The following is a 14,006-nucleotide window of genomic DNA, read 5'->3' as shown; positions in this document are numbered from 1 at the left end:
GTTTCAACTCTAACCCTCATCCACAAACGAACTGTTTCAACTCTTCAAAAACTCAAACAAGTAAATATCAAAGAGCACCAAATTTTCCCTCACTTTTCCTTCCTTTACTTTACAGTAACAGCAATGATTGAAGCATAGATGCAGTCATAACAAAAAATTTAATCTTTCTCTATTAATATGGAAATGCAATTAGTAATTATCGAAGTGCAAAAAGCAATAGTCCTCATCAAATTCGTGAGTTGTGGAAGTACTATCAACATTAAAAATTTACCAAAAAAATATTCAATCTTCTAAGGTAGATAGCAACTCTAACCACACCGTTCTTTCTTCTTATTAGGAAGATAAAACAGTTTAATTTAGTTCGACATTGATGTTAAGAAAAAAAAAAACCACAAGAAAGTCTCGTTACATTTTAATTAACTTCATCAGTTTAATTTAGATTAAAATAGTAGGATTAAGCAATGCAAATTGGAGGAAGTCCACATCATGTTCCAAGATACTTATATGTTTCTCTGGCATTGTGATCCATGCTTCTATTCCCTCTCTTGTTTCCATCAATATCACTGTGTTTGGGATACTTTCTTTAGTACCTCCTCTTTGAGCTAGCCAAAAGGGTTTTCCACAACCAAAATCCACTTCATCGAATCCCATATTACCCCAACTTGTGAACACTAATGAGATTGGTTTATTTTCTGCTATACCTTCAAGCATTAGTTCTGCACACTCATCACTCCACAAAAAATAAGGATCATTCTGCACTTTCAGAAACAAATCTTTAGTTAGTTTTCCAAGTCCTTCTTTTAGAATGTCAACCAAATCTATGATCTCAGTGTTCTTGTTTACACCCTCAAGAACAAACAATGCAGGCCACAACAAATTTCCAACAACACCTTTTGAGAAAGGCTCCCCCATTCTTTTTCTCATGTCCACAACATGCAATGAAACCATTGGTCTTGTTTTGTCCCCTTTGATTGCTACAATCATATGTTTGCTTATGAATGAAGATACTACCTGATATCGTGTAGGTTTTGTTTCATCACATGTTGACATGGATTTTAGCTCATTGATGGCTTTGTGATCAAACAAGAATCTTCTTGTGGTGCAGTTTTCTTCTATGTTCGAGTCTTTGTTTATATTCAACATGCCAGCACGTACACCAGTGATGTTTCTTGGAGGGAACGAAGAAGCAGCAGAAGAGAAATCTGGCCATGAGATTTCTTCCTTTGACCCTTTGCAAATGGCAAACCAGGTTTTCAAGAAGGCACTGCAAGAATATGCATCCAAGAGAATGTGGAGGTTGCACAAGCCAATGGCTATTCCTCCACATTGGAATTTGTTTAGTTGAACAAGTAACTGAGGCAACACTTCTTCATGAGGATGGCACTTGTTAGGCTCACATGGAAGTAACTGGTTTAGCAGTTCTAATTTGGGTGGTTTTAAGAACACTTCCATGCTGGTTTTCACCGAAGCTTCCATGAAAATTACACCTTCATCGTTGCAATCAATGGAAAAGAAATCACATCTTCTCCCAGCAAGAGGGTAGAAAATGGTTAGTGCCTCAGATAGTGATTTCTTCAACTGAGTTGAGCATTCTGAAAATCCTTCGAGGTTGGTGGTGTTTTTGTAAAAGAGGATCAATGGAAAATAGGTGTTGAGTTGAAAGACATCAAACAAGCATAATTTTAGGGTTTTGCATTCTACAGAAGTTGGCAGTGATGGTTTAATGGTTTCTCTTGATGTGATGTTAATTTCCATTCTCAACTATTATCACCACACAAGCTTGAATTTAAATATGGATAAGAGATCTCATCATAAATTTGTTCATTGGTATTTGTTTATATACACTCGTTGAGGAATGTCGAAACAATGTAGAAAATGACTTTTTTAATTGGTTTTGAACCATCACTTCAAAATATCTATGTATTTTTTTTTCTTGTTTTAATCAATAGTTATAGTTTTTTAATGCAACATTAAAACATCAAATAACCTTCTAACAAGCAATATATGCATTGTTGTTTTATAGTATTTTGTTAACAAAATTCATTTAGTGTTTACGTTTTATTCATTAAGTCCTGTTATGTTATTAAAAGTAATTGTAATAGATAGTTATATGAAAAAGAAATTGTTAACGCCTAATTTACTTTTGTATTTGATGTTGAAATATATATTTTACTTTTCACTGATAAATATGCCCGTTTTTTCAAATCAATTATTTAAAGAACCAGCCTATTTTCATATTTAAAGTTTAGATACTTTTAAATGCTCATTGGAAACATAGAGAAACTATTGAATGTGAATTTCATATCTAGAGGATTAGAGGTGTCATTTAGGTTTTTGATCCATGAGTTGAGTCTGACGCGACATCTCTAAATGTAGAGCTTTTTTTTTTTTTTTTTCTCATTATAGACTTTTTTTAAAACCGTAGCCCCAAAAGTCCCATGTGAAGGGATGATAAAATTTGGATCGGGCTATAGCTCCTTAGTAGTATTAAGCAATTTTTTATTACTTTCTTTCATTACTCATAACTATTTTAAGTTAAATAAAAACTTAACTAATTGAAAATTAAATGTACATATATTAGTATAATTTGTAAAATTTAATGGTGGTGTTGTAAGTTAACAGTCAATAAGAAGAAAACACATACTTTTAGTATAATTATAAAAAAGATTAACATTTTTTCATTATAATGTTTAATTCATTACATCAACAATGTAACATATCAATATATATATATATATATATATATATATATATATATATATATATATATATATATATATATATATATATATATATATATATATATATATATATATATATATATTCCAATATACTTGTTTTAACATTATTCTCAGTTATTTTATTTTAAATATATTATTATAGTATCTTAAAAATTAATTTTATATTTAAAAACTCTTATGTGGTTATTACTATATATAAATAATACCTTCAATACAAATATCAATGGAATATTTAACATATTAATGTTTTATTTATGTTAAATTAGTAAAGATTTTAATGTCCCATGTTGCTGTGTAAACAAACAAGTTAAGAATCTCAGCATCCTATCTTATTATGTAATTTTTTTATATAACCAAATAACCATGTTTATTGAAAACTTTTTGATTATGTGAATCTTTCACGTGTCTATCCTTGTGAGTTAAGGACAAACTATATGAAAAATGTCAAGAGAACATATAAACTATATAAGGTTAGAAATTTTATAAGAATTCATAAAAAAAAACGTTGTAGAAAAATATATTATTTTTAATTACAGTTCAATATAATTCTGAAAGTTATGATGACATATAATAGAAACGTGAAATCCCACATCAATGTAGATTATGTTACTGATAGTAATTATAAGGAGTAGTTAAATTGAATACAAAAAAAAAAAGGAAAAGAGATAGTTACATGAAGAAAAAAAATTGAAACACCTAACGTATCTTCTATTTGATGTTGAGATGTGCGAGAGTCTTTATTAACAAAGTGAAAAATAAGTTGTTTTCAGTTTTTAGGTCAAGATGTTATATATAATGTTCATACACTTCTCAAAGAAAAATAATCTTTATATATATAATACAATAAAATAAGACTAAAGTTTTGTATTTATAATATAAATTTAACACTTCTTATTACAAATATAATAGTATTTATGAAAAAAAAAACAAAGAAACATTTCTTTAAACCTCATGATTTATCATGAAGAGATAATATACTGTTAAGTCATTTATTTAAACCTCATGATTTAATACCTTACAAGTTTTCATTTTAAAATAAATTAGCATTTGTAAAGTTGACCTATAAATATGAAATAAGTTGTACTTTCAATGACTCAGACTATATGGAACTTTTCAAAATTTATCCCAACCTAAGTTATCACATATAAGAAGTAGATTAAAAATAACTTATAGACATATTAATAAGTTATTTCATATATTCATACTAATGCAAACATTTCTTCTTAATACCTAAGCAATATTATTTATAAAAATAATTATTTTCTTTTAAACTATTTCTTTAATCTCAAATTTTACTCAATATAAATTATTATAAATAGACAAATATTAGGTTAAACACATATATCTTTCTAGACTTGTCAAAGCTCACCCTACAGGACTTGATCCTAACCTACATATGGGACCAAAAAGAAGTCTATAAAACCAAAATAGACAAATATTAGGTTAAACACATATATCTTTTTAGACTTGCTAAAGCCCACATTATAAGACTTGTCAAAGCCCATATTATTAGATTTGTCAAAACCCACATTATAGGACTTGATCTAGCCTACATAGATTGGAACCAAAAAAAAGTTTATAAAACCAAAAAAATCTTTATTAAAAAAGCTCACCGATCAAATATCTCCAAAATCCTATAAGTTTGTGCCAATCCATAAACTTTCCTTTTTGGGATGAAAAAATATAAACTCATTTAAATTTCCACCAATTTCAGAGTTCAAAAATCACAAAATAATTTCTCTGCAAATCCATTTCTCTTCATATATAATGTTTCCTCTAACAGTGACATTCACACTGACCCATTTAAACATATTTTAAAATCAATCTACACAGAATCTAATATCTTATACATAAGTTTAAATTCTGAAATGGATATAAGCACTCACTGACCTACCTTCACATAAGTATTTTCAGCTCATTAAGACACCTTAATATCATCCCTATGTCAACTACCCCTCTGAAAATTATATAATGTAGCAACTGAATTATAAAAGTCATATCCTTTAACAACTAGACCAGAAAATATAAGCATTATAATACTGAGAACTCTACTCTTCAAGCACCAATTATACCTCACAAACCAAGCAACTATTAAACACAAAAAAAATTTCACACACTTATAGAAAGTTTTCTTCTTTATTATATAAATAAAGAACTTATAAATTCATTAATGTCATCGTCAGACCAAAACAAATCAACTCATTGTAAAAATGTGTAACAGATTCATACTGAAGATTCAATAAATCTAAATATATCAAACAAGCACATTTAATCATATTCAGATTTACAAGAATAAAAGCGGAAGCAGAAAAGACCAACCTCCAGCCATTGTTATACGCTTGCCTAATTTCTGGTTTCTGAACCCTTGCTCTTAAAACACGATGGTGATGTATATATGAAGGAAAGAGTAGGCTCAGTGACCTGATATGAAATTTTCTGAAAGAGTCTGTATTACTCCAAAAACCATCACAGAGTATATAACGTTAAAAGAGATTGTGGTGGAGAATCATGGGCACGTTTTTTAAAAACGGTTTTTTATCTTAAAAATAAATGGACCACTTTCAGAATATATATTAACTGCTTTATAATATTAACTGAAAAGGAATAAAAATAAATGTGAAAGATATAATATTATATAATATAATATTAAAATGTAACCTCTCTTCTGTATAAGGCTAACATTCTCCCACTTGGTCCATTTTATTCAACCATCAAACCTAATAAGAGACCAAATATATGAATCATGGTGATAGTTCCTCTAATAATGAGTATTATCTCCCATGTATTACGATATATTTAGTCTCACATCGCAATCTCTTAACTTAAATGAATAAACCATATGTCTATTCTAGGTCACAATTAAATGAGTTTTCTCAAAGTAACCAAATATGTGCACAAATAATTGAGAAAACATTAAATTGAATAAGAGTTTTATCAAAATGAAAGTACTTACAATGATTGTCACATCATGGAACCAAGTCCCATTCGCGTTACATGATCCTTAAAATTCTTTGGTGGCATGCCTTTAGTTAAAGGATCAGCAATCATCAACTCAGTGCTAACGTGCTCAATAACCACTTTCTTTTCTTTAACACGTTCTCTTATGGCCAGATATTTAATGTCGATGTGCTTACTTCGACTTCCACTTTTATTATTCTTAGCCATGAAAACAGCAGCAGAGTTATCACAGTACAACTTCAGTGGCCTAGCAATTGAGTCCACAACTCTAAGCCCAGATATAAAACTCTTCAACCATACACCATGTGAAGAAGCCTCAAAACAAGAAACGAATTCAGCTTCCATAGTAGAAGTAGCAGTCAAGGTCTGCTTTTTGCTACTCCAAGATACTGCTCCATCAGCTAACATAAAAATGTAACCAGACGTTGATTTTCGTGAATCAACGCAGCCAGCATAGTCTGAATCGGAGTAGCCAATCACTTCTAAATTAGCAGTTCGTCTATACATGAGCATGAAATCTTTTGTTCCTTGAAGATATCTCATTACTTTCTTTGCAGCTTTCCAGTGGTCAACACCTGGATTACTCTGATATCTTCCTAAAACTCCAACTGCAAATGCAATGTCAGGTCTAGTACAAACTTGAGCATACATAAGACTTCCGACAGCTGAAGCATATGGAATATTTTTCATCTGTTCCCGCTCAAGATCATTTTTCGGACATTGACTTAATTCAAGTTTGTCACCCTTTACAATGGGAGCTACACTTGGTGAACAATTCTTCATATTAAACCTCTCTAAAACTTTGTTGATATAGGTCTCTTGAGACAAACCCAAAATGCCTCGAGATCTTTTCCTATGAATCTTAATGCCAATGACATAAGATGCCTCTCCCATATCCTTCATGTCAAAGTTATTTGAGAGAAATTGTTTCACTTCATATAGCATACCCTTGTCGTTGGTTGCAAGCAAAATGTCATCCACATATAAAACAAGGAAACAAATCTTACTCCCACTGACCTTTTGGTATATACATTGATCCATGATGTTTTCTTCAAAACCGAATGAAGTGATAACATCATGAAATTTTAAATACCATTGGCGGGAGGCTTGTTTTAATCCATAGATGGATTTATTAAGCTTACATACCAAGTGCTCACTGTCTTTAGAAAAGAATCCTTCAGGTTGTTTCATGTAAACCTCTTCCTCTAGATCACCATTAAGGAATGCTGTTTTCACATCCATTTGATGTAACTCAAAGTCAAAATGAGCTACTAATGCCATAATTACTCGGAAGGAATCTTTCTTAGATACAGGAGAAAAAGTCTCTCTGTAGTCAATTCCTTCTCTTTGAGTGAATCCTTTGGCAACAAGTCTTGCCTTATGTCTCTCAATGTTGCCTTTTGAGTCTTTCTTGGTTTTAAAGACCCATCTACATCCAATGGATTTTACACCATCAGGCAACTGAACGAGATCCCAGACTTTGTTGGATGCCATAGAATCCATCTCGTCTTTCATGGCATCATACCATAGGTTTGATTCTTTAGAACTCATGGCTTGTGAAAACGTTTCAGGATCATTTTCGGCTCCAATGTTGTAATCCGATTCTTGTAAATACACTTCATAATCACTAGAAACTGCTGGTCTTCTGATTCTAGTAGATCTTCTTAATGTTGTGTCAACATCTTGATGAGAAACTTGTTCAACATTTACTTGTTGCTCCTCGTTAACAACTTGATCTATATTATCATTTTCAGCAATTTGTGGAACATTAATTATTGGTTGTTCAATACGCTTTTGAACTGAAGGAGCGTGAATGACTACCAATCTTTCATTTGATTGAGAGGTTTGAGCTTCATAGTGATCTTTTTCAAGATCAACGTCTTGATTTAAATCACTCCCACTAATCAAGTCATTTTCAAGAAACTTTGCATTTCTTGATTCCACAATCCTAGTGTTATGGTTTGGACAATAGAATCTATACCCTTTGGACTTTTCAGCATATCCAATGAAATACCCACTAATAGTCCTTGAGTCTAGTTTTTTCTCTTGTGGATTATAAATTCTTACTTCAGACAGACATCCCCAAACGCGTACATGTCGCAAACTAGGTTTCCAACCTTTGAATAACTCAAAAGGTGTTTTTAAAACAGCCTTAGTTGGGACCCGATTTACTATATACACAGCCGTCTTAAGTGCTTCAGTCCACAAGAACTGAGGAAGTTTTGAATTACTTCTCATACTTCTCACCATATCCATCAAGGTTCGATTTCTTCTTTCTGCTACACCATTCTGATCTGGAGAGCCAGGCATGGTATATTGGGCAACAATCCCATGTTCTTGAAGAAATCTAGCAAACGGACCAGGTGCTTGTCCATTCTCCGTGTATCTACCGTAGTACTCTCCACCTCTATCTGATCTCACAATCTTAATTTTCTTTCCGCATTGCAATTCTACTTCAACCTTAAAAACTTTAAAGGCATCTAAGGCTTCATCCTTAGAACGAAGTAAGTACAGATACATGTATCGTGAGTAATCATCTATAAAGGTGATAAAGTATTTCGGACTACTTGCATCCATATCCGGATAACAAATATCTGTATGAATAATTTCTAGTAACTTTGAACTCCTCTTAGCACCTCTTTTGGACTTGTTAGTTTGCTTACCCTTAATGCAATCCACGCAAGTCTCAAAATCAGTAAAATCCAAAGTACTAAGTACTCCTTCATTTACTAATCGCTTAATTCTCTCAATGGAGATATGTCCCAATCTTCGGTGCCATAAAACAGAAGAATCCTCATTCATAACACATCTTTTTAACCCAGCGGAAACATGCATAGAACTATAGGCAGCGTTGTTTTGCAATTTAATAAAGTAAAGACCATCGCATAATTCCCCAAAGCCAATAACCTTGGATTTATTCAATAAAGTAAAACCAGAATCCATAACATTAAATGAAAAACCCAAAGGTGCAAGTTGTGAAATAGAAATCAAGTTCTTGCTAAAACTAGGAACATAAAAGGTCTTTTCTAAACATAAAACAAAACCACTGCTTAAAACTAAATTGCACGTCCCAATGGCTTCAACATGTGAACTCATCTTGCTTCCTGAATAGATGTGTTGCTCACTTCCCATCGGTTTCCTTAGGTTTTCCATACCCTGCAAGGTATTAGAAACATGGATTGTAGAACCAGAATCAATCCACCATGTGTTATGATTAAAACTAGTCAAATTAGATTCATAACAGACAAAAGCAAACAAGTTACCTTTCTTTTCAAGCCAATCCTTAAACTTTTGACATTCCTTCTTCATGTGTCCCTTCTTTTTACAAAAGAAACATCTGGACTCCTTCTTAATAACTGGCTGAGCAGGAATCTTTCCCTTCTTATTAACTTGGTTCTTCTTATTCTTAAATGAAGTAGTCAAGTTCACCTTCTCCCCTTCTTCCATCAATAGCCTTTCTTCTTCTTGAACACACATAGTCAATAATTCATTAATAGACCATTTGTCCTTATGTGTGTTGTAAGAGATTTTAAAGGGAGCGTAATGGTGAGGCAAAGTGCACAAAATATAGTGCACTAGGAAAGAATCAGACATGGTAACTTCCAAAGCTTTCAGTTGAGCCACAATGTCCCTTATGCGCATGATATGATCACGCACTCCTCTAATTCCAGTGAGCTTTAAGGATGAAAACTGCATTATAAGAGTACTGGCAAGAGATTTGTCAGATGTCGTAAACTGCTCATCAATAGCCTTCAGTAAATCCTTGACATTCTCATACTGATCAACCGAACCCCGGATTCCAGCGAAAATATTGGTTTTTATGAACGTTACGGAGAGACGATTTGACCTCTCCCATTTTTCATAAAGTTCAATGGCATCTGAATTGCTAGTCTCAGTAATACCCGGTGGTTCAGGTTTTCTAATAGCATAATCTATGTCCATCCAGCCTAAATGAAGAAGGATTCTCTCCTTCCAAATCTTATAATTATCTCCTTTCAATTCGGGAATACCACACTTGATATCAGAAATATTCACAGATTGAGAAACTGCAAATTCAAAATTTCCATGTTCATTATCAAAATTTGAGACTAAAATAAATATCATGTTTTACCAATGTAAAACATGTCTTTACCAATAAGTCTATTAACATAAAACTTGCCTGTGGGCTAAAGTCTTACTCAATTAGACTCATTTAACCTTATGATAAAACTATTAAATTATATCACATTCCTAATTCCTGTGGGAAATTTAAGAATTATAATAAATATTTTATCCTAATTAATCATACAAATGTAAGGAAAATCCTGTGGGTATATTTCATCACATTATATATAATTAATTACAATTAATGTTTCAATAACGTGATCTTTATAATATAATTTAATTAATTAAAGATGCTGTGGCTACTCTCTAATTATTAAAAATTATATTTATCACTAAACATTAAATTATCTTTAGGTCTTATATTTAATCTAAATATAAGAATTATATTATAAATATAATTAATATTCAAAATTTATTATACTAATATAAAATATTAGTAAATATTCCACGCGCACTTTAATCCTAATAAAGTGTATAACATGCCTATAAAAGTGCCTAACATATATACAAATATATTAAGCATGTAACAGTAACATGAAAAGCAACGAAATTCACTTTCAATCTAAATGTTCAACGCGCATAATTAAATGCCTATCAAACGTGCATATATCAGTAACCTTAAAAGACATCCAGTAAAACGTAATAATATATATTAAAATATATGTATGGAAAGCAATCAGTGTGCAGAGTGAAAAGACAATTCTAGATTAAAATCTGAATTAAAACCAGAAGCAGGAGCGTAACTTTCACTTCCAAACCTCCAGTGCACGTACGTATCCAACAGGTAAAGAAGAAAAATAAAAAATTGAAATATAGGTTTATGAAAGATACCCAAAATGAAACGCAATGCCAAATGCCGTTTCAATCATCTTCAACCTTTCAGCATCAAAATTTTCACGAAAAATTTTACAGAAAATTTCACCAAAAATTTCTTCTTTCTCCAGTTTCAAAACAATTAATAAAATTGAAAACACAATACGCAAAGGAGTGAACCAAACAAGGCAGAGGATAAACATGCTCTGATACCAAATGTAAAAATGTGTAACAGATTCATACTGAAGATTCAATAAATCTAAATATATCAAACAAGCACATTTAATCATATTCAGATTTACAAGAATAAAAGCGGAAGCAGAAAAGACCAACCTCCAGCCATTGTTATACGCTTGCCTAATTTCTGGTTTCTGAACCCTTGCTCTTAAAACACGATGGTGATGTATATATGAAGGAAAGAGTAGGCTCAGTGACCTGATATGAAATTTTCTGAAAGAGTCTGTATTACTCCAAAAACCATCACAGAGTATATAACGTTAAAAGAGATTGTGGTGGAGAATCATGGGCACGTTTTTTAAAAACGGTTTTTTATCTTAAAAATAAATGGACCACTTTCAGAATATATATTAACTGCTTTATAATATTAACTGAAAAGGAATAAAAATAAATGTGAAAGATATAATATTATATAATATAATATTAAAATGTAACCTCTCTTCTGTATAAGGCTAACACTCATTTCTAGGTAATTTACATAATAATTAATAACACAATCATAAAACAAAAATTGATAAATAATTGGCTTTTTCTTAGTTCAAAATAATTTATCCAAGTTAAATTCTATTGTTCAATAGATTAGGTCACTCCAATTACTTTGAAATTCGATTAATAATTTCTTTAATTTTTAATTTTTTGTTTGAAATAAAAAAGTATATGAAAACATGGAAGAAACATGAAAATTTTGATTCATTCTCTCTTAATTATCAATTTATAGAAGTTTAATTTTATATTTCATTATTATTTTAATATATATATTTTTTTCATCTTTATTCGCTTGTCATCATGTTGTATGCTCAGAAAGCATTTTACAATATTATAAAATATGCATTAATCAGGACTTATAACAATAGTGACCTACGTTGGAATAAGTGAAAGAGTAAAGAAAACCCTAGATAGTAGATCTTGTACACAGTTTCGTTTCAATAGATAATTTGTCTTCATACGTAAGAGATTTTCTATTATTGTTTGTTTGGTGATAGGTTTCAATAGATATATTTAAATTTTTATTGTTTTAATCTCTAAAATTGAAAAATATAAAAGATTCGAAAAGTTAAATTTGTGTTTTGTCAGACAAACTGACCCACTACAAAAATATATAATTTTACTAGAGATTATTTTCCGGCGGTTTTAATAACCTACCTAAAGTTGCGGCGGTTACTGGATTGTACCGCCGGTAAGGGATATTAAAATCCCTAATTTCGTGATACCGCGTTCCTCTTCACTTTGTTTTAGTTGTGGTCGCATATGCTTCGCTTTTGAAACCCTTCTTCTCCGAAATCGTTCTTCCTCGTGCATCAAATTTTTGCTCCATTGAAATCCTTCCTGTGCATCACAGTTCTTGGCCCTACCGTCGTGCCATTGAACTCACCATTCAGTTTGACATTGAAATCGCTGTTCGGTTTGTCATTAAAATCCCTAAGTTCAGGTTTTATTTTTCCTCCGTTACTGAGTCTTCTTCCTCCATTGAAATCCCTAAGGTAAGTGTGTCGCCATTGTCGTCTGGGTCTGTCTTTTGTTCTCCGTTCACTGTGTTCACCATTCGCAATCTCGGTCATTTGTCAATTCGTTAATGGACATCGCTTCTCTTCTCTTTTCAATGTCTTCTTCATTGTTTTGCATTGTTGTCATCCCTAAATTGGATTCAATTTTCACTTCATCTTCTCCCGCAATTCGTAAATCCATCATGACCTAAACCTAAAATCTGTAAGAAGACAAATTTTATTTAGGAAGAAAAAGCATTGTGTTTCCTATGATAGCATGTTTATCTTTTTAATGAATATTATTTTCTTTGAAAACCGTTTTCTTTTTGTTTCTTTTATGAACCAATGAGCTGAACTTGAACCATAGGCTATGAAACAATATATAGAATTTTTCATTCCAATGTGGCTAGTTAATATCTGTATATGACTATTGGCAACGTAACAAGTTTAGCTTTTCAAAGAATATTAACTTCTTTGAAAACTGTTTTTCTTTTGTCTCTTTTCTGAACCAATAATATGAACTGGGACCATAGGATGAATATAAAAGAAGCAATTTTAGAACAAAGAATGGTACGAAAAGAAACTTCTCTGAACAAAATATTTGGATAACTTTGAACCATGGATTTTTCTACCACACCAAAAGATTTTCACTTAAAAAGATGAAAGTGAAGAACTTTAGCAAAATAACATGAATGATGCCTAATTCATAACTAATTAATCATGATATACATTTTTGATTTGTGCTCTTTAACCCGAACATTTCAGTGTGTGCTTAGTCAACTTCAGTTCTTATATTTAGGTTTAATATCCTATTTTGTCCCCAGTTTCGGTCGAAAATATAAAATTAGTCCATCCTTTAAAAAGTGCGTCAATTACGTCCTTACTTAATAATACGGCGTTAATTATTTTTCTCTCTCTTCTACTTTTTTTGTGCAACACAGCAGCTTTTTTTTATCTCTTGTACTATTCTTCTTCTCTCTCTTCTACCAATTTTGTTAGTGATTTAATTTTATAACAAAAGTTAGTGATTTAAGCATAATAACTTAAAAAATATGTTTTATGATTTTTAATTCTTTTTATTTAATTGATTTTTCCCTAGCTATATAAATAGAGAATTTTTTTCTCAATCAAAAACACACCAAATCCATTCTTTCTCTCATTCTCCTCTCTTCTTAGCTTCATTCTATTTTTCTTTTCTCCTCTAAACTTATTCTGGATTATTTTATGTTCTTTTTAGAAATCTTTGCTAGTTTTGACATTAAATATTCCAGAATTATTATGAACACATTCTAACAGCAAAATAATCCATTATAAATTTTAACTTAGAAATATTACAATGAGTTTTGTAAATAACTCTTTAATTAACAAGTACATCCTTTTATTGGTGGATTTGCTAACAAAAGTTCAAATATTTAACAAAATTTCTTTGCCTTTATATGCTTGTATATGTATATGTAAAAACAATTTGAATAAATTATAATGAGTTTTGATCAATTATTTTAGTGGAAACGGTGAAAACAATTATGCTTGAGATATATGATTTGGAGTGAAAGTCATAACAAGAAATTTTATATCATTGTTGCTGGTTGAAAGTCACTCATACGTTCATAATTCATTGTTTTTCTCTCCTCTTACCTTATACACATCCTGTTAATATTTTTGTTTCAGT

At 31.0% G+C, this 14,006-nt stretch overlaps 2 protein-coding genes across 2 annotated transcripts; both read right to left on the bottom strand.

Moving 5' to 3' along the window:
* Nucleotides 1-435: 435 nt before the first annotated feature.
* Nucleotides 436-1,755, bottom strand: LOC148198957 (akuammiline synthase 2-like). The gene has a single exon (XM_088111869.1). It carries the CDS (start codon nucleotides 1,753-1,755, stop codon nucleotides 436-438), a length of 1,320 nt encoding a protein of 439 aa, XP_087967995.1.
* Nucleotides 1,756-8,673: 6,918 nt separating this feature from the next.
* LOC148198956 (uncharacterized) lies at nucleotides 8,674-10,959 on the bottom strand. Its single transcript, XM_088111552.1, has 3 exons — nucleotides 10,950-10,959; nucleotides 8,963-9,745; nucleotides 8,674-8,855 (listed from the first exon to the last, which is right to left on the bottom strand). The coding sequence occupies exons 1-3, from the start codon at nucleotides 10,957-10,959 to the stop codon at nucleotides 8,821-8,823; spliced, it is 828 nt and encodes a 275-aa protein (XP_087967678.1). The 3' UTR covers nucleotides 8,674-8,820.
* Nucleotides 10,960-14,006: the final 3,047 nt, after the last annotated feature.

This window comes from Vigna umbellata, chromosome 4 (genome assembly GCF_029865625.1).
Source record: "Vigna umbellata cultivar VRB3 chromosome 4, Vumbellata_1.0, whole genome shotgun sequence".
NCBI lineage: Eukaryota > Viridiplantae > Streptophyta > Magnoliopsida > Fabales > Fabaceae > Vigna > Vigna umbellata.
Note: the sequence above shows the minus strand (reverse complement) of the source record. Positions and strands in the feature narration are given on the sequence as shown.